At 43.5% G+C, this 21,644-nt stretch overlaps 2 protein-coding genes across 2 annotated transcripts; both read left to right on the top strand.

Moving 5' to 3' along the window:
* The first annotated feature begins 182 nt into the window (after nucleotides 1–182).
* Nucleotides 183–4,534, top strand: LOC133108121 (extracellular calcium-sensing receptor-like). The gene is made up of 6 exons (XM_061217554.1): nucleotides 183–394; nucleotides 738–1,029; nucleotides 1,825–2,628; nucleotides 2,795–3,022; nucleotides 3,209–3,332; nucleotides 3,624–4,534. The coding sequence occupies exons 1-6, from the start codon at nucleotides 183–185 to the stop codon at nucleotides 4,532–4,534; spliced, it is 2,571 nt and encodes an 856-aa protein (XP_061073538.1).
* Nucleotides 4,535–8,359: 3,825 nt separating this feature from the next.
* LOC133108057 (extracellular calcium-sensing receptor-like) lies at nucleotides 8,360–14,075 on the top strand. Its single transcript, XM_061217470.1, has 6 exons — nucleotides 8,360–8,571; nucleotides 10,679–10,991; nucleotides 11,414–12,217; nucleotides 12,377–12,604; nucleotides 12,866–12,989; nucleotides 13,165–14,075. Exons 1-6 carry the CDS (start codon nucleotides 8,360–8,362, stop codon nucleotides 14,073–14,075), a joined length of 2,592 nt encoding a protein of 863 aa, XP_061073454.1.
* The last annotated feature ends 7,569 nt before the right edge of the window (nucleotides 14,076–21,644 follow it).

Genomic DNA, 21,644 nt, shown 5'->3' with positions numbered 1-21,644 from the left:
GTTTTCTACCTGAGCAAGTCAGTGTAGAGCCATCCCAGTGGTGCCCAGCAGTATTCTTCAGAAGGGTTAAAGACCGGCACAATGTGACTGAAAGCACTGGTCTCCAGAGTGTCAGGGCTGTATACTCTATAAAAGCATGACGTGGATGCCAGGCAGTGAATTGGGGGAAGTTTGTGGCAGAGATGAGGCCTGTGCTCTCTTTGTGTCTGAACCTGGCCCTGGCCTGGGCCTCTGCTGCTCCTCAGACAGCCTGCCGACTACGGGAGCGCTTCAGTCTGAACGGGATGTACCGCAAGGGGGACGTAATTCTTGGGGGGCTGTTTGAGGTGCACTTCCTGACAGTGTTCCCTGAGCTGTCTTTCACAGCCGAGCCAGACCAGCCGAGATGTGAGAGGTGAGTCACTCCCAAATATCAGACAATTAGACAGACATGCACACACACACACACACACACACACACACATACCCAAGCATACATGCAAATGCACAAATACATAGACAAACAAACTATAAACTATATATTTTGAATAGAACAAATTTACACAATATCATGTACCGGTATTTTCCAAAAAATAAAACATTTGTTTCTGTTTGTTAGTGAAAAATCTGAATGCACACTACATAATTAACATTTTAACCATGAATGAAATAATTAAGTTTTTACATAATTGTCAGAATGTAGATAATAATGTACATTGAAGGAATAGACATTACAGTTTCCACATCTACTATTTCAGACTTGATTTTCCAGGGTTCCAAGCAGCGCAAACCATGGTCTTTGCAATTGAGGAAATCAACAAAAATCCCAACCTGCTGCCCAATATCACCCTGGGATTCCATCTCTATGACAACTGTTTGAAGCTTGCCATCGCGTTCCGTGCAGCCACAGCACTGCTCAGTGGGACAGAGGAGTCCTTCTCTAACATGCGATGCACAGGGTCACCCCCGGTTCTAGGCATCGTGGGTGATCCAGGCTCAACCCACTCCATCGCCATCTCCAGTGTGCTGGGCCTGTTCCGTGTTCCCATGGTACTGTATGATGGAGAACCAATCCTGGTCCACAGTCCAGCTGCCCTTTTTAGCTCTCTGTATCACACAGGAGGGTGGCTTTGAATTTAACCATAACGGCACTTTCTCATTCCATTTGTGAATTCCAAAAGTAGCTGATGTATGACTGTCTAGACAATGAAATATCCATCTCATGAATGTGTGTGAAACTACATCTGCGTGAAATGAATGGGATTCTCCCCAAGAAATGAATTATAGTTCCCTTCAGTGTAAACTTCAAATCAACAGAGCAAAACTTTCCATTATCATTTTTCCATCCAATGTAGAATTATAATACATGATGCCTCTCTGTGGTATAAGATCACATATTTATTAACACACTTTTCATCCAATTCATTATTTAAAAAATAATAATAATGCAGTAGGAAACCAATAGTTTCATTCAAGCCACCATAATGCTTGAATCTGACATTTTAAGTTTTGATGCATAAGTTTAATTTCACCAGTGATGAATCACTTCTAGCTCTTTCCGATGCATATCAGAGACAATAGTTTGCAACTGAAATGAATTGATACATTATCTCAAGTAAGCTTGGTTTTGTTTTATTAAGGTAGTTCAGGACGAGTGAAGGCAGTCATAACAAAATGTTAAATGTTATATGATGTGTAAACAGGAGCCCAGGACGACTGACTCCTTTTCTGCTTCGCTCTGCTTTGTATACAAGCTTACTATGGTAAAGGTGTATGCTATAAAATGGAGGTGTTTGAGGAGGTCTCTAAACTGTTAGTGCCTCAATATCTTTTGTCTTCCACCAGGTGAGCTACTTTGCCACATGTTCCTGCCTGAGTGACAGGCAGCAGTATCCCTCCTTCTTCAGAACCATCCCCAGTGATGCCTTCCAGGTCAGAGCCATGGTGCAGATCCTGGAGCGCTACGGCTGGAAGTGGGTGGGCCTCCTGTTCAGCGATGATGATTATGGGGTGCACGCAGCCCAATCCTTTCACCAGGAGGTCAGCCGCTTTGGATGTGTGGCCTTCTCCGAGATGCTTCCCCATGACAATGACCAGGCCAAGATCCGGCAGATCGTAGGCATCATCCGCCACTCCACGGCAAAGGTGGTGGTGGCATTCTCTCCGTCTGCATACCTATTGCCCCTCACTGAGGAGATAGCCCTGCAGAACCTGACTGAGCGGCAGTGGATCGCTAGTGAGGCCTGGGCTACTTCAGCCGTCTTCCATACGAGACAGCTGCTGCCCTTTTTGGGAGGGGCCCTGGGTATTGCCATCCGCAGGGGAGATATCCCAGGGCTCCAGGACTTCCTGCTTAGTCTTCGCCCTGACTTTGATCCTGGCAACAACATGGTGAGCATGTTCTGGGAGGAGATGTTCAGCTGTAAGTTCAAGGCAGACTCTCTGGACAAGGTGTGCACAGGACAGGAGAGTCTGGAGGGCACAGAGTCGGCATACAGTGACGTGTCAGCACTCAGGCACTCTTACAACGTTTACAAAGCAGTGTACGCCCTGGCACATGCCCTGGATGATCTGCTGGGGTGCAATCCTGGGACAGGGCCATTCCCAGGACATTCCTGTGTAGAACTACACACTCTGCAACCATGGCAGGTGAGGTGGTCATTTTTTGTATGATTTACAGCACCACATGTCTGATCATGGAAAATCTGATAGTTTACACCTCCTATAATGCCCCCATGTTCCTATCAGTCTTTTCCTTTGAACATACTCTCTTATATTTTTCTTATAAGTCCTCCTCTGTTTGCCCTCTGTATAGCTGGTGCCTTACCTGCAAAGGGTTAATTTTACCACCAGCTTCGGTGACCAAGTGTCCTTTGATAAAAATGGTGATGCCCTGGCCATCTACGATGTGATGAACTGGCAGAGGGCAGCAGACGGGACCATCAAGACTGTGACGGTCGGGGTGTTTGACGAATCTTCTCCTCCTGGACAGAAGCTCCTGCTGGAGGAAGAAAACATCTTCTGGAATTTCGAGTCGCATAATGTAAACTCCTATCCCTCTTTTCATACAAAAACATCTGTTTAGGCAGCACATATATGTACTTATGGTCACATATACTGCATTTGGTTTCATATTAAGTCCATACAATAGTTGTGCATGTACTAATCAATAGAAATGTGCCATAAATGTAAAGAATGGTGCTATTCTTATAATGAAATTTTCCACCAGCCCCCACGCTCCATCTGCAGTGAGCCCTGCCGCCCAGGCACCAGGAGGGCGATAAGGAAGGGCGAACCAGTCTGCTGCTTTGACTGTTTGCCCTGCGCAGATGGGGAGATCAGCAACCAGACAGGTCAGTCCATCCACACAGCAGAGAAGAAAATATTTCTCTGCCCTTACAAAATAGAATATTTCATTTGCCAAAACTAACTTTAGACTAAAATCTAGTCTCAGTCTAATCATACCTAGCCCTGGTGTAACTGCTGGATGTTTCTCTTTTGGAAATATATTTTCAGATATTAGAGTCTCACAACTCAGAACTAACTCACATCTGAGGCCTCTCTCAAACACTAGACACATGGATCTAGAGACCCCCTGCTTTTAGACTGCAGGTGTGTTACTAGTTTCAACTCCTCTGTCACAGATTCCCGTGAGTGCTACAGGTGTCCAGTGGACTTTTGGTCAAACCAACTCCGTGACCACTGTGTGCCCAAGGAAATCGAGTTTCTCTCCTTCCAGGAACCCCTGGGGATCTCCTTAACAACCATCTCGGTGTTGGGGGCATGCATCTGTGCAGGTACCCTATCCGTGTTTGCCCGGCACAGGAACACACCTGTGGTGAAGGCCAACAACTCCGAGCTGAGCTTCCTGCTGCTGCTGTCACTCACACTGTGCTTCCTGTGCTCCTTGCTGTTCATTGGCCAGCCTCAACGGTGGACCTGCCAGCTTAGGCATGCCGCATTTGGGATCAGTTTCGCCCTCAGCATCTCCTGCATCCTGGTCAAGACCATCGTGGTGGTGATGGCTTTCAAGGCTGCACGGCCAGGTGGGAATGCGATTAAGTGGTTTGGCGTGCAGCAGCAGAGGGGCACTGTGCTGGCCTTCACTGTCATCCAGGCAGTGATCTGTGTGGTATGGCTGACTGCTGCGTCACCGATTCCCTACAAAAACACCCACTCCCAGAACTCCAAGATCATCTACGAGTGCGCAGTAGGGTCGATTGCCGGGTTCAGTGCCCTGCTTGGCTACATCGGTCTGCTGGCAGCCGTCAGCTTCCTGCTGGCCTTCCTAGCAAGGAATCTGCCTGACAATTTTAATGAGGCTAAGTTTATCACCTTCAGCATGCTCATCTTCTGTGCTGTCTGGATCGCCTTTATCCCTGCCTATGTCAGCTCTCCAGGAAAGTACTCAGATGCAGTGGAGATATTTGCCATCCTGGCCTCCAGTTTTGGGCTTCTGGCAGCAATATTTGCACCAAAATGCTTCATCATACTGCTTCATCCTGAGAAAAACACCAAGAAGGCCTTGATGGGCAGAGAGTCTGCAAATAAATAAAGTCATAAATGATGAAATATATAAGTTATCTATTCAAGTTGAAAATGTCATCTATTAATCTATTAAATGAGCCAGAAATGATGTAAATTCAATGCCATGCATTAATCTTAATGTAAAAAAATAAATACTTGTCCTGGATTTTAAAATTGCTTTTATTGGCTGTAAAAGAAACATTCAGTGTGATATGGTGAGTTTTACTGCTCACTAACGTGCCTTCGCTGTGGTAGGTGGAGGATGCTGAGCAGTGTGCATGAAACCTTGTACAGTGTTACTAAAGGGGGTTGTTCCTGTCAGACCACATCTCTTTATGTTGAACTACATGCAGTTTAATACCTGCATATCCAACTGTTGCTCAATCAGCAAAAATATCCTCCCCACCACCAAAAGATAATATTTCTTTTGTTAATATATACACTCTTTGGAACTGATACACTGACTCACATGTACCCCGTGCAACAAATGAACACTCACATGGACATATATGCACTTACAGTATGCACATGCTAAAACACATGGATATGTGCATTTCCATGCATAACTGCTTTTCATGTGAATGAATAAATATTTACATATATCACACACTTTTGGTTGCAGTTTTTTATCAAGGCTCAAGGAAAGTGTGTAAAGAGAGCATGGTTAAATTTAGCCTGCTTTGCCAAGATTGCTCCCAACTGCTTTTTGCTTCAACATACTCAAATTCTGCACATGCAGGGATATCGTGTGATGGAATATCGGTCTTATTACAGTTATTTGAATCTTATAGCACAATGTATCAACAATGAAAGACGGGATATGACATGTAGGACAACACACATATTACAGTGTTGTTCACTGAACTTTCTATTGCTGATGTAACAATGATTTAAGCTTGAAGAAGGCGTGTCGCTCTCCCGTCGGCCGCCGAGGGACAGGGTGTGGGCGGTGTATCTAATACTAGCTCCAATTGAATGTTCTTTTTGTGCTCGTATGTTCATTTTGCATTTACATTAACATTTTTATCATTTGGCAGACGCTTTTGTAAATCCAAAGCGATTTACAAATGCATAGGTTCTTCCACAAGTTAAAGCATCAGATCCATAACTAGTAAAATACACATGAAGTGCTGTTCTAAACAGTCATCGTAAGTGCAATTTCTTTTTTTTTCCTTTTTTTGGGTTAGACAAGAGGGATAGGGATACGTGCAGCTCGACCGCCAGATGCTCTTAGTGAGGGAACCATAAGGCGACCAGAGCTGGGAGGCCAGAGTGGTCTAGCTGGGGAGTAGGGAGTGATTAAGGATTATATGTAAATTGGGGCAGTCCCTTTAGCAGCCAGGGCCAAGAACTGAGCCCTGTGGAACTCCAGTTTGTAGGGGGTGGGCGTCAGAGACTGAGCCCCTCCAAGTCACCTGGTAGGAATGACCAGAGAGGTAGGAGGAAAACCATGTCAGTGCAGATCCTATTCTGTTCATGTTCGGTTCATGTTAATTGCGTACAGTGACAATGCAGTCTTTTAATTGTACTAACTGCTTTTCAAGCAGAATGAATATATATTTTTCAGTGACTTTCCAATCCCACTGCATGTATTTCATGAGAATATAACAGCAAATAGCTGTGACTGGTTGCATGTACAAATTATAGCCAATCACCCTGACGATCTGTCTCCAAAATAGGGTAGCTCAAGTTACGTTTGATTATGATTAAGCTATATCCCCCAATGTTTCTGCTCACTTTTCATGGCTTGGGAGCATACTCCTTGATGATAGAATATTTGTAATTTATTCAATCTTTGTTTATACTTATTCCAGTGACCATTGCCATGCAATATTGTACATTGGTTAGGAAAATTGCTTCTGGCAATGTAATGTCATGGATGATAATTCTAACTGTAATTCAGTCGCTTCTGTCGCCATTGAGCAGCTCCCATAGGAATCCACGGGACTGTCTCCAGTTCTTAGACACTCACTGAGCACTTTATTAGTTACATCTACTTATTATGCAATTATCTAATTAACCAGTCTTGTGGCAGCTGTGCAATGCATAAAAACATGCAGATACGGGTCAGGAGCTTCAGTTCATTTTCACATAAACCATCCGAATGTGGAAAAAATGTGATTTAACTGACTTTGACTTTGACTGTGGAATGATTGTTTGTGTCAGACAGGGTAGTTTGAGCAGCAAGTGCTGTCCTCCTGGGATTTCCACACACAACAGTCTCTAAAGTTTGTAGAGAATGGTGCAAAAAACAAAAAACATCCAGTGAGCAGCAGTCTGCGGACAGAAATGCCTTGTTAATGAGAGGGGTCAGAGGAGAATGGCCAGACACGTCAAAAGTCTAACAGGCCTGTCAGTCTTACTTGTATCACATGTAAAATACTGGAATCTATCATTAGGGACAAACTGGAATTATTAATTGAAAATAATAACATTCTAAGGGATAGCCAGCATGGTTTTCAAAAGGGTAGGTCATGCCTGACAAACCTTTTGGCATTCTTTGAGGAAGCTACTGTGCTAACCCAATGAAGCAATTTAGCGAGGGTGAAGGTATTTGCGTGCTTGTCCTTCTGGTGTTGCTGAAAGAATGTTAATAGGGTTAAATGCTAATGACCGTTATGCGGAGAGACGAGATCAGTACACCAAGTCACAAAGACAGTAGTACCACTCTGCCTTCCGCTTTCTACTGGTCTGCGCTGACCAAGAATCTCCAAAAATAGGGCCAATAAATATACCTTCATATTATCTGACTATTTGAATAATAATTTAAATTAGTTATCTACCTTTGGTAGATTTCTTATTTATAATTTAGACTTCATCGCTATAGGAATCCTGTACTGGGATGTACTCTCTGAGCAGTCCTCCCGCTTGTCCCACTGCATGTGACATTGCGCGGTATGTGCATGTCTTACGAGCTGGCTCGATGTCTACGGTCATTTCAGAGGTTGCGTAAGATGCTACTTGATCCGATGGCGGATCAGGTACCAGAGAGGCCAACATTAGCTATCCCCGTTCTCAACATGAATGATAAGGTAATGCAGAGGAGATTGATTTGCTGTCAGAGGCCTACGGGTGAAAAAATTTGGATCAGGCCCCGTGAGTTGATTAGTAGCATGACTGTCACCTGCTGCATGCGATTGCCATCTACAGGCTGCTTTGTGTATTGTACATGACATCTCAGGAATGGATCTGCAGTTGAGGCTCCTTCCTCTGAACAGCACCAACAATAATACAATAACATGCATTCCAGAGGTTTACTTTAAATTCACCTAAATACAATTACATTGCAGCAACACTGATAAGAGAGGGTCGGTTTTTAAGATCTGAGCATAAAAGCCTGCTCAGTGCAATGGGCTTGTTATGACAAAACTATAGATGAAATTGTTCACAGATTATGGAATTAATCTGAAAGCAGAGCAATTTGAAAATGAGGTTTGAAAGTTTTTGTTTGATGACAATGCCCCTCCAATAGTACTGCCTCACCAATACCAATATCCTGAAGTAAAATGTTAATCCTACATTACATGAGTCCACTGGGATTGTGCTAATATTGTTGTTTACAGTTTGCAGTGAGTTTTGTGCAGTAAAATAGGCACTGTTTAACGTTTAGTAGAATTGAATCACTCTCTGCAATTGTAACTGTAATCACAAAACTAATTAAAAGAATTCTGACCTGACCAAGCCAGGGGAGCGCCACCCCAGTGGTGCCCAGTAGTATTCTTCAGAAGGGTTAAAGACCGGCACAATGTAACTGAAAGCACTGGTCTCCAGAGTGTCAGGGCTGTGTACTCAATAAAAGCATGACGTGGATACCAGGCTAATACGAATACTAATTGGGGAAAGTCTGGCAGAGATGAGGCCTGTGCTCTCTTTGTGTCTGAACCTGGCCCTGGCCTGGGCCTCTGCGGCTCCTCAGACAGCCTGCCGACTTCGGGAGCGCTTCAGTCTGAATGGGATGTACCGCAAGGGGGACGTGATTCTTGGGGGGCTGTTTGAGGTGCACTTCCTGACAGTGTTCCCTGAGCTGTCTTTCACAGCTGAGCCAAACCAGCCGAGATGTGAGAGGTGAGTTGCTCTGCTCCCAAACATCAGACAACCAGCAGGGATGTGATTCTTCTTTCTGTACTTTCAGACCAAAATCGCTGACCCATGTGAATTGTTTTTTAATAATAATTCATAATAATACTAATAATATGAATTTGTGTAAATAAACTGCATAGTAGCTGAAGAACGTGAAGTATCATCAAGAAAACCTGTTCTCTCCAGACCCCTTTTCAGTACCAGATTGGTTAAGGCACATTAAAAGAGCACATTGCATTTAACATTTAGCACATTGCTTCATTAATGTGCAATTATTTAAGTACAGTGTAACATGAATTTACTCATTGTTGGATGACTGCATAAAAAAATTCAAAACATAGGGACATAGTTAGGGTTAACATTATAACAATGTAGGTACAGTGTGATAAGGAAAAATGACAATATTTGTTACACTGTATTTACACAGATATATTGCGTAGGAATCAGAGCACTATAATGTTAAGTGTTAACTTATTATTTTCGAATTTACATTGTTGTTTACTCCTAATATACCCATCCAAAGCTTGATATTTCCAGAATACCAAATTTACCCAATCAGTGAAAGTGATTATTACTATGTAACCTTGTGTACACCTACATGTAAATTCAAAGTTATGGATACTAGGACTGATAGCCACTCACATGACAAATTTGAACATCTCTAGCTAAATGTTTTGATGTGAAATGGAAACAAAAACAAACAACAGAGTGAAATGCTAATGTGTTTTGAATTGTTATAGCATCGTAGAGCTGTGCTAAACTTTGTCCAAACAAAACACCCTGCCACTTCAATAGATCATTGACTCACATCCTATATTAATTCAAATGTCAGTAGTTCACCAAGCACTTTATTAAGTACTTACTTCTTGACTTCTACTGCTGTAGCCTATCCATTAGAGTTATGATGCATTGTGTGTTCAGAGATGCTTTGTGAGTGTATATGTATCCACGATATAAGCATGGCTAAATGGAATGTTCACATGTCTTTTAAAATTAATCTGCATTTATAGATCACTGGTACTGGTACTTTGTAATCGTAATGAATGTAACATTGTTATCATCTTGCCGCGAGTAGCCTACCAAAGTAAAATAAAATGAGTGAGTTTAAAGTGTCCTTTGATTTGGAAAGGAGTCGGAACTACAAATTAGGAAACATCCTTGGATCGAAATACCAGCAAGAGCACCAAACCCAAATGATGACTCATAACGACACTATGAGTTATTTCAAACACTGTACTTACTCTGGGAGTTGTCTTGTCTTTCCTTCCTGAAATCTTTAAAGATGAATGTGGTAATCATTGTATAAAAATGTTATGGAACTTGAATGGGTGGTATATCATGGATATTGGCACAGCTAGCGGGGTGGTTAGGCGAAGCAAATGATGACTCATAACGAAACTATGAGTTATTTCAATAACTGTACGTTATCCGGGCGTGTCCCATAAACCTCGACAAAAACAAATTATTTGTGTGTATCAGTGTCATGTGGTGTAACATAAACTAACAAGCTAGCTAACGTTAATGCAGTGGGGATGCATTATTGCTAGCTAACGTTCGCAGTACCCTTGCTTAGCAACCAAGAAACTACTGTTCAGTGGAAGAATACATTTACCATAAAACATAGTTCCATTAAAAATACATTAATTTATAGTCTGTCTTGTCTTTCCTTCGTGAAATTTTGAAAGATAAATGTGGTATAAAACTGTTGTGTTGTGGAACTCGAACCTGTGGTATATCGTGGATATTCTAACAGCTAGTGGGGTGGTTAGGCACGATGCGAAGCGGAGATCTCGTTCCATAATGCTTAAATTAATTTCATAGAATTGTGGGAAATAAGTTTAAAAAGTGTCAATATTTCCAGATTTGACTCATCAGCACACCCAACCCCAGAACAAATCGACGCAATATAATGCAGTTCTATGTGACAACATACTTTCCATTTGTTTCTGCTTGTTTGTGAAATATCTGCATGAATACTACATAATTAACAGTTCATTCCATTAATACAATTATTAGATTTTACATATTTGTGACGTAATTTAGATAATTTAAAGTAACAGACATGACAAAAAAAAACAACTTTATCGTCCAGTTTCCACCTCTCTTATTTCAGGCTTAATTTTCGAGGGTTCCAGGCAGCGCAAACAATGGTCTTTGCAATTGAGGAAATCAACAACAATCCCAACCTGCTGCCCAATATCACCCTGGGATTCCATCTCTATGACAACTGTTTGAAACTTGCCGTCGCATTCCGTGCAGCCACAGCACTGCTCAGTGGTACAGAGGAGTCCTTCTCTGACCTGAGATGCACAGGGTCACCCCCGGTTCTGGGCATCGTGGGTGATCCAGGCTCCACCCACTCCATCGCCATCTCCAGTGTGCTGGGCCTGTTCCGTGTTCCCATGGTACTGTATGATGGAGGACCAATCCTGGTCCACAGTCCAGCTGCCCTTTTTGGCTCTCTGTATCACACAGGATGGGGGTATTGAATATAATCATGATGGCACTTTGTCGTTCAATTTGTGTATAGCTGTCTAGACTGTAATATCAGTCATGAATAAGTGTATTTGTGAAACTGTATCAGGGTCAAATGAATAGGATTCTCCTCTATAAAGGAATTACAGTTCCCTTCAGATTAATTATCATTTTGCCATCCAATAAAATGTAAATGGCCTGGCCGTGACCTTCCCATCATGTCTCTGGTCACTGTGTAAGGGATAGATGCTTTATTGCTTCCTATGGTAAAGGAGTATGCCACAAAATGGAGGTATTTGAGGAGGTGCTTCTCTATATTCTTAGTGCCTCAATATCTTTTATCTTCCCTCAGGTGAGTTACTTTGCCACATGTTCCTGCCTGAGTGACAGGCAGCAGTATCCCTCCTTCTTCAGAACCATCCCCAGTGATGCCTTCCAGGTCAGAGCCATGGTGCAGATCCTGGAGCGCTACGGCTGGAAGTGGGTGGGCCTCCTGTTCAGCGATGATGATTATGGGGTGCACGCAGCCCAATCCTTTCACCAGGAGGTCAGCCGCTTTGGCTGTGTGGCCTTCTCCGAGATGCTTCCCCATGACAATGACCGAGCCAAGGTCCAGCAGATTGTAGGCATCATCCGCCGCTCCACAGCAAGGGTGGTGGTGGCATTCTCTCCGCAGGCATACCTATTGCCCCTCACCGAGGAGATAGCCCTACAGAACCTGACTGAGCGGCAGTGGATCGCTAGCGAGGCCTGGGCCACCGCAGCCGTCTTCCATACGCGCCAGCTGCTGCCCTTTTTGGGCGGGACCCTGGGCATCGCCATCCGCAGGGGAGATATCCCGGGGCTCCAGGACTTCTTGCTTAGTCTTCGCCCTGACTTTGATCCTGGCAACAACATGGTGAGCATATTCTGGGAGGAGATGTTCAGCTGTAAGTTCAAGGCCGACTCCCTGGACAAGGTGTGCACAGGACAGGAGAGTCTGGAGGGCACAGGGTCGGCATACATTGACGTGTCAGCGCTCAGGCACTCTTACAATGTTTACAAAGCGGTTTACGCCCTGGCACATGCCCTGCATGATCTACTGGGGTGCAAGCCTGGGACAGGGCCATTCCCAGGACATTCCTGTGCAGAACTACACACTCTGCAACCCTGGCAGGTGAAGTGGCCATTTCTAATATGATGTACAGCACCTTGCATCTGATGACGGTTGTTTTCCCTCCATCAGCATGTGGCAACATTATGCTCACGTCTTTTTAACATATGCGTAATGTTCCATCTATTTCTCTTAGTCCTCCTCTGTTTGCCCTCTGTGTAGCTGGTGCCTTACCTGCAAAGGGTTAATTTTACCACCAGCTTTGGTGACCAAGTGTCCTTTGACAAAAATGGTGATGCCCTGGCCATCTACGATGTGATGAACTGGCAGAGGGCAGCAGATGGGACCATCAGAGCAGTAACGGTCGGGGTGTTTGATGAATCTGCTCCACCTGGACAAAAGCTCCTGCTGGAGGAAGAAAATATCTTCTGGAACTTTGAATCACATCAAGTGAGCTCCTCTCCCTCTTTACTGAGAGAATCTGTCCAACTGGTTTCATTCAGTTGGACTGAGTATAGTCAGTGACTTACTGGTATTTAATATGTAAACTTCAATAGTTCTGTTTAGGCAGCAGATATATACATACTTCCAGTGTCATATACAGCACTTGGTCTCAATAATGCATGTGCAGATCAACAGAACTGTATCATAAATGTATAGAATGATATACATTATGATATATAATATTCTTATGATGAGAACTTCTACCAGCCCCCACGCTCCATCTGCAGTGAGCCCTGCCCCCCAGGCACCAGGAAGGCGATAAGGAAGGGCGAGCCAGTCTGCTGCTTTGACTGCCTACCCTGCGCAGATGGGGAGATCAGCAACCAGACAGGTCAGTGCACCCACACAGCAGAAAAATTTTTCAGTTACAAACTGAACAGGGTGTATCTGCTGGATCTTTTTCTTTTGGAAGTCACTCTCATCGGAGGCCTCTCGTAAATGCTAGAAACCTCCCCCCCCCCCCCCCGGCTGCAGATGTGTTATTAGTTTCCACTCCTCTGTCACAGATTCCCGCGAGTGCTACAGGTGTCCAGTGGACTTTTGGTCAAACCAACTTCGTGACCACTGTGTGCCCAAGGAAATCGAGTTTCTCTCCTTCCAGGAACCCCTGGGGATCTCCCTGATGACCATCTCGGTGTTGGGGGCATGCATTTGTGCAGTTACCCTGTCCGTATTTGCCCGGCATAGGAACACACCGGTGGTGAAGGCCAACAACTCCGAGCTAAGCTTCCTGCTGCTGCTGTCACTCACACTTTGCTTCCTGTGCTCCTTGCTGTTCATTGGCCAGCCTCAAAGGTGGACCTGCCAGCTTAGGCATGCCGCATTTGGGATCAGTTTCGCCCTCAGCATCTCCTGCATCCTGGTCAAGACCATCGTGGTGGTGATGGCTTTCAAGGCTGCACGGCCAGGTGGGAATGCGATGAAGTGGTTCGGCGTGCAGCAGCAGAGGGGCACTGTGCTGGCCTTCACTGTCATCCAGGCAGTGATCTGTGTGGTATGGCTGACTGCTGCGTCACCGATTCCCTACAAAAACACCCACTCCCAGAACTCCAAGATCATCTATGAGTGTGCAGTAGGGTCGATCGCCGGGTTTAGTGCCCTGCTTGGCTACATCGGTTTGCTGGCAGCTGTCAGCTTCCTGCTGGCCTTCCTAGCAAGGAATCTGCCTGATAATTTTAATGAGGCTAAGTTTATCACCTTCAGCATGCTCATCTTCTGTGCCGTCTGGATCGCCTTTGTCCCTGCCTACATCAGCTCTCCAGGAAAGTACTCAGACGCAGTGGAGATATTTGCCATCCTGGCCTCCAGTTTTGGGCTCCTGGGAGCAATATTTGCACCAAAATGCTTCATCATACTGCTTCATCCAGAGAAAAACACCAAGAAGGCCTTGATGGGCAGAGAGTCTGCAAAGAAGTAAATTATAGATAAATTATGAAATAAAATGTAATCTATTCATCTATTAAATGAGCCTGAAATTATGTAAATTCAATGCCATCCATTAATCTTAATGTAAGAAATAAATACTTGTCCTGGATTTTAAAATTGATTTTATTGACTGCAAAATAAACATTTAGTGTGATATGGTGAGTTTTACAGCTCACCAACATGTCTTGGCTGTGGTAGGAGGAGGATCCTGAACAGTGTGCATGAAACCTTGTACAGTGTCACTAAAGGGGGTTGTTCCTGTCAGACCACATCTCTTTATGTTGAACTGCATGCAGTTTAATACCTGCCCATCCACATACTGTTGCTCAATCAGCAAAACCATACACTCTTTGGAAGTGATACACTGACTCAAATGAACCAAGAGCAACACATGAACACATACATGTACACATATGATCTCACAGTATGGACATGCTAAAACACATGCATTGGTACATTCCCATCACACACTTTTAGGCTCAAGGAAAGTGAGTAAAGAGATATGTTTAAATTTAGCCTGCTTTGCCAAGATTGCTCCCAACTTCATTTTGCTTCGCCATACTCAAATTCTGCACATGCTGTAAGGAATATCGTAGGACAGGACCATCATTACTGGTGATTAAAAGCCACGTAGCGAATAACATTGTTTTATTCATATGATTTCTACGATGTGGTCTCGCTAGCTGACCCCCTGTAAACTTTAGCTGTCAGCACCCCCTTAACCATGTAGCTTCCTAACATGAGCTAGTCAATGCAGAAAAATGCAGTATTTTACACTTCATAAGACCCATAATATCATTTCGATTCCATGTGTCCCTTTGGAGTCCTATTTGGAAAACTAGAAATAGATAAGAAAAAACATTGCAGGCAATGTCACTAATTTTTGGTGATAATGCCCTCAGATTTGAAAGGGGATTTGTCCAGTGTTGTGACTTGGCTCCATTGTATTTCTTAGTGCACCAGTCACAGCTACAATAATCTGTATCCAGACAAATACAGAACATATTCTCAGTGAGAGAAAAAAGCTTCCACTTTCACTGTGGTTTCACTGTGCTTCTGTAACTGTTTTATTAATATTTTGAATAATTCTGACTCTTTGGAAGTGAACCCCAAAGAGCTACCTTTCAGAAGAGACCAGGGCAGCATTTCCCGAAGCCTTCTTAACACTACATCGTTCGTAAGTTATACCTTGAGCTCTACCTTAACGTTTCAGCGTGTTTCCCGAAACATTCTTTGCTAAGTATACCTTCTGTAAGTGAGGTTGGTCTGGACCACTCTTAGCTATACCTTATCGATGTTGTCAGCTCACTCCGCTAGTGCCCACCACAGTACAACCGCAAGCCTCTGACATCAGCTCAGTTACATCTCAATCTGTTAAGCAATACTTTACAAACAATGTTGCATTTTATTGAACATTATAAACTGATGATTTCCCACTCTCTCTGTGGGCCGGAGCGATGTGGAGGAGATTGATTTTCTGTCAGAGGCTACGGGTGCAAAACACCGTGATACAGTAAGCGTAAATGTGCATCCTCCCTAAAACAACTCAAGGGGGGCATCCAAGCATTCTCTGTGTAACAGTGACTGTCAGTAAGTGAAACCACACAGATTTAACAATTTATTTTACCAGGCATGTTATTTACTTCATCACATTAAATTCCAACAAAATATACTCCCAAAGAAACAAAATCTACATGCACAATGTGCATGGGAGTCTGACTACATTTTCCCTGTAAATAGAAGCTGCACTACCACTGCTCTTCCTCATTTACATAAATGATCTTGACACAGGCATTGAAAGTGTAAGCCAGAAATAATTAACATTTAGTGTCATGTGCTGATCAGCTTGCTGACTTCCCCCTGGAGCATACATTGTTAGCCCCCACCTTTTGGCACCCATGCCTGTGGGGGAAAACTAGAGTGGGGTTCCTGGAGGAGCCTTCCTGGGCCCCCTGGGGAGCCCCCCTTCTCTCACATTCCTTGCAGGTTTTGAGCACAGGAATACTGGAGATGGCATGCATTGTTAGCCCCCACCTTTTTGGCACACATGCCTGTGGGGGAGAGCTAGAGAAGGATTCCTGGAGCCCCCTTCTCTCACATTCCTGACAGGTGAGAGGAATACTAGAGATGGCATGAAGATGTTTCATGATAATCCTAGGTCAGAATATAGTAATGTTTGGTGTTGGTTCAGTGCGACTGGTGCAATGGTCTAGTTTTTGTAACAGTCTACCTAGGATATCATAACCGTCCAGGAGCCAAAGGGCTCTGTAGAAGCCATTTGCTTTAGCCCCCTGACCTGAAGGTCTCACAGCCTGGTGGGAGTTCTGAATGGTTGACCCAATCTTATGGTCAAGAACAAAGGCCTGGATTTTGGAGATAAGGAGAAGAAACCAAGCAATCTAGGGTTTTGTCTCCTTTCCTTTAATTCACCCAAATCAGGTGTATCCAAAATCACAAGGTATATTACCATGAGAGATACAAAACATATTTATTACATAATATAGTTCTCAAACTCTCAAATACATCTCTCTCCAGGTATCTCCAGTAAGCTCTATGATTCGGACTTCCTTTGGGGGATTCAGACCATTGGCTCCCAAGAATGTCCGCTTCTGGAAAGACTGAGTTAGGGGGAAGATGGATTGTGGTTGGGTTTGTTCTGGGGGCTTTTAGGTCGTAGGGCCTAAGCCCTGACCAAAACCATGGGCTCTGTGACCAACAACCTGGTCACTTCCTATGGGAAAGACTCAGGATACTCCCACAGTGCTCCCATTTAGACACTTCTGTAATTACACTCTTCACTACTCTCCTGGGTTAATGATGGACTTTTTGTGACAACTACAACATAATAAGACAAAGGATAATCTGTTTGGTATGGATGTGATCTGGTAAAATCAAGGAACCGGATGAGATGCATTTCATACCAAATGGAGTTTAATAAACCATAGTTTCAGTAACTCAAGAGAAAACCTACATGTCCTCTCTGGTAATCATCTGTTTTTTCCCTTCTAACAACCTCCAAAGGTGGGAGTCTGAATTCCAGATTTGACCACCCCTCCAGTTTAATTTATGGCACTGCCGCCTGGTTCAATCGTGTGATTTGGGATAAAATAGGGGGAGTCAAACCAATCTGGGGAAGATCACAATCGACTTCCCACACGGTGCACGTTGTCTATCGGTATGTATAGGGAAGACCGTAACCGGCTTCCCACACTGTGCACGTCCTGTGTACATGTGTAGCGGAAGATTGCACTCAACTTCCCACACCGTGCATATTCTATATTTGTGCATAGCCAAAGCAGGCTAGGTACGATTATTTACTCTGTATCTCTATTGGAAGGCGGAGTGGTACTACTGTCTTTGTAACATGGTTTATTTATTGGCTGATCTAGACTCTCCGCATAGCGGTCATTATTATTTAACCCTACTAATATTCTTCCAGCAACACCAGAAGGACAAGCATGCAAATACCTTCGCCCCGCACTAAATTCCGTCGTTGGGTTAGTGTGGGATTTTACAAAAGTAATTTAGTTAAATTTGTAGATGATACAAAACTAGGAGGTTTGGGAAACAGTATGGAACCTATTAAAGTAATCCAAGAAAATGTAAACAGAATCTGGGAAATTGGCAGAAACCTGGCAAATGAAATTCAATAAATGGTAAATGGTTGGCATTTATATAGCGCCTTTATCCAAAGCGCTGTACAATTGATGCTTCCCATTCACCCATTCATACACACACTCACACACCGACAGCAATTGGCTGCCATGCAAGGCACCGACCAGCTCGTCAGGAGCATTTGGGGGTTAGGTGTCTTGCTCAGGGACACTTCGACACAGCCCGGGCGGGGGATCAAACCGGCAACCCTCAGCTTAGTAAAAGGAGACTTTGGGGGGACTTGATTGAGGCTTTTAAATTCATTAAAGAGATCAACAAAGTGAATTATAGGCAATTATTCAGGGTGAGGTCAGTTAGCAGAACGAGATGGGACAAATGGAAATTGGCAAAGGAGAAATTCCGTACAGACATTAGGAAATATTTTTGTTCACACTGTGAGTGGTCAATATGTGGAATAGCTTGCCAGTACAAGTAGTGGAGGCAGAAACACTGGGGATTAGGGGTGTGAACAGCTAAACGGTTAACCAAAACTGATCTGTAACCGGTTACAAAAAATTGATAACCAATCTTTTTTTTCTGAAGGTCAAATTGTAAGCACAGTTTAAAATAAATGCACGTTCATCACCAGGCTTAATATTGCGGTTCTAAACTAGCAATCAAATAGCTTCAGTAGTTTGAGCAGGCAATCTGGACATTTCAAGGGGTTTAAAATGCAAAAATTATAGGGAATTGAATGCTACAATATTACAGTTATCAAATCATTTCAGAAGCTGTTAACCTATGGCTAATTGTAATGTTATGTCGTTTCTTAAGGTTCACAGAAGATCCGGGTTTATTCGTTGTCGCACGAAACAATCAGCAAAGCTTTCCACTATGCTGTATCCACATACAAATGAACAAAGTAAGACATCATTGCACACATTTTGCACCAAATATTACAATACGCTGTTTACATTCAATCCACAAGCTACAGTCCTACAAGCAAGCAATCTGCGGCCATTTCAGAGGGTTAAGAATTCAAACACCGCATGGAATTGAATGCTACAGTACGATAGTTGCCAAATAATTTCTGTGTGTTTTAAATCTGTAGCTGTTAGTTCACTTACAGCTTATTCCATGGCATTTCTTCATCTGTGTTCATTCGCTGACGCGCGAATTCGTTGACACGGAACTTCGCTTTCCACGATGCGGTATCTACATAAAAATAAAAAAATAAAAAATGGCACATGATTGACCAGCATTGCCTGGACGTAAATTACAGGGATTTAACTACAGATTTCTGCAACTGTAAGGTTGTACACTGCACAATGTCAGTGTAGCTGAAGGTAAATATTTAATTAGGCAATTAGGCTGACTTACAATGTTGATATTTAACTATTGAGATGTCGCAAAATAAAGTTTGAAAATACAATTATATTTCTCAGTAATCCAGTAAAAAAAAAAGAAAAAAGAAAGAAAGATACGACCTCTAGCGGTCATAAACAGGATCGGTCAACCGGTTAACAGTTTAAAAAATGGGATGGGAACCGGTTACTAAAACTGATGATTTGTTGATTGTACTCTTACACTAGGACTCGAAACTGTACTGTCCTCTCAGGTCCACTTTTGCACGTGTTCTTGTGTTTGATTTGCACTTTGTTGTACGTCGCTCTGGATAAGAGCGTCTGCTAAATGCCACGTAATGTAATGTAATGTCACATCCCTACTGGGGATTGTCAAGGCCAGGCTTGATACGATTTTAGATACAATTTAGCTTTTCGGGAAACTAGGCAGTAGGTACACTTAGGGGTAGGAAAAGGCAAGCAATGCTGGGCTGAATGGCCTGTTCTCACCATGGCCTTATGTTATGTTATGTTAAAACTTATAGGAAAGTGACAGTAACACAAGTAACCAACCAATAGTGGTATGCAGAAGAGCATCTCTGAACACACAACACGTCAAACCTTTAAGTGGATAGGCTACAGAAACAGAAGACTTATTAGGTAAAAAAAAAGGTCTAATAAATGCAGAATAAAGTGCTTACTGAGTGCAGATCTCAATGGGCCAAACACACGGGTGGGCATCGGGGATGCAAGGCTGATGACACAAGGGCAACAAGAATCTGTGCTGCTAGTCCAGCCTGAAGAGTTTGTAAAACCCCACGCTAACCCAATGACGGAATTTAGCGAGGGCCGAAGGGGGTTTTGCGTGCTTGACCTTCTGGTGTTGCTGGGAGAATATTAGTAGGGTTATTACTATCCTCTGTCCAAGAACAGAGCACAATAATGTTTAAGAATATACTGGGTCCATTGCCACGGGTCGGATATGGATTGACCTGCCCCATATCCCGCTTATGGCTGGCCTGAAACAGATCAGTACAATTCTTAATATTCTCCGTTCTCAAACGGGGCCGTATTGTAAGCTTAGTGGTTACTATAGTTTCACTCGTTTATCTGACTCCATTTAAGATATAATTTAGAAATTTGGGTTTGAAACTTAGGCAAACCTCGGGAGTGATTACACTCAACTCGTACCTGCGCCACCATGACTAAATATATGCTCCCGGGATTAGCATTATTGCTAAAATCTCAGTTCGGGGGAGAACTCAGAGGCTGAGGGTCCAGTCAACACAATACATGCAAAACTGCCATGATAGTTGCGAGCCCAGGTCGGCGTAGCATTAACTGGGCTCCTTAGAGCTAATTTGACAGGAACCAGCGCCGTAACCCCAGGGGTTCCCTTCGCATCAAATTACAAGAGCCGTGCGTCACCGATCCTTTAATGGGCAGAAACTTGCTGGCCTCACAACTTAGAACTACCACCAATGTGCCAAGCCGCCGATCAGTCGGTCTTTAGCCCTCATTTCCCCCTGAGTATTCAGTTGTAATTTAGGCTGAAAAGGTACAAGATGAATTAGAGTCATGGAGATCACGCAAGTTACAAACAAAATAGTTTATTCACAGACAGGTAGGTTATTAGCTTTATAATTCCAATAGTCAATTACAGATACACAAATTAAGAATAGAGATAGAGTAAATCATCATACCTAGCCTGTGTTGGCTACACACAAACAAAGAGTATAGAATATGCCATGTATGGGAAGTCGATTACGATCTTCCGTTGCTACACATACATAGAACGTGCTGTGCGGGAAGCCGGTTACGGTCTTCCCCTGCAACACATACATACATACATACCTACATACCCAGGACATGTTGTGTGGGAAGTCGAATACGATCTTCCCAGATTGGTCTGTCTCCCTTGGTTTTATGCCAAATCATACGTTTGAAACCAGGCGGCAGTGCCATAAATCAACATGGAGGGGTGGTCAAATCTGGAATTTAGACCCCCACCCTTGGGGGTTGTTAAGTAGGGAAAATGAGATGATTACCAAGAGAGGATGTGTAGGTTTTCCCTTGAGTTACTGAAACTATGGTTTATTAAACTCCATTTGGTATGAAATGTATCTCATCCGATTCCTTGATTTTACCAGATCACATCCATATCAAACAGTTTTATTATGTTGCAGTTATCATGAAACTTCCCTCCTGATTATCCATTTTCCATGCAATTCCCGTTACCATTACATAAGACTTAATGCAATAATACAAGCATCACATGGACAATGTTTTCAAGGTTTTACCGGGTCTATTTACTATCTTAATAGCAGTTTTGAATATTTAATCTAGGAGAGCAGTCACCGGTGTAATGACAGCAGTGCCCAAATGAGGGCCCTGTGGCATTGTCCGGAGTCTTCCCCCTTGGAAGTGACCAGGTATGGGGTCACAGGGAGGTCACCAATATTCTGGAGGATTCTTTTCCCATGACCCAACTGCCCTTGGACCACTCATACATCTTTAACTCCCCAAAAGGTAGTCTGAACAACATTGACCAAAAACCCCAGCACTCAGGCCCCTCACAAATGGCAGCCCTTCCTGACCTTAACCACTACGCTACAAGCCACCCC

Source organism: Conger conger, chromosome 13, assembly GCF_963514075.1.
Source record: "Conger conger chromosome 13, fConCon1.1, whole genome shotgun sequence".
NCBI lineage: Eukaryota > Metazoa > Chordata > Actinopteri > Anguilliformes > Congridae > Conger > Conger conger.
Note: the sequence above shows the minus strand (reverse complement) of the source record. Positions and strands in the feature narration are given on the sequence as shown.

Excerpts from the sequence above, each read along its gene's own strand:
- LOC133108121 (XM_061217554.1), top strand. The coding sequence starts at position 183 with ATGAGGCCTGTGCTCTCTTTGTGTCTGAACCTGGCCCTGGCCTGGGCC. Across the intron at positions 395-737 it reads GACCAGCCGAGATGTGAGAG|ACTTGATTTTCCAGGGTTCC; the intron begins GTGAGTCACTCC and ends CTACTATTTCAG. Across the intron at positions 3,023-3,208 it reads GGAATTTCGAGTCGCATAAT|CCCCCACGCTCCATCTGCAG; the intron begins GTAAACTCCTAT and ends ATTTTCCACCAG.
- LOC133108057 (XM_061217470.1), top strand. The coding sequence starts at position 8,360 with ATGAGGCCTGTGCTCTCTTTGTGTCTGAACCTGGCCCTGGCCTGGGCC. Across the intron at positions 8,572-10,678 it reads AACCAGCCGAGATGTGAGAG|TTTCCACCTCTCTTATTTCA; the intron begins GTGAGTTGCTCT and ends TTTATCGTCCAG. Across the intron at positions 10,992-11,413 it reads GCCTGTTCCGTGTTCCCATG|GTGAGTTACTTTGCCACATG; the intron begins GTACTGTATGAT and ends ATCTTCCCTCAG.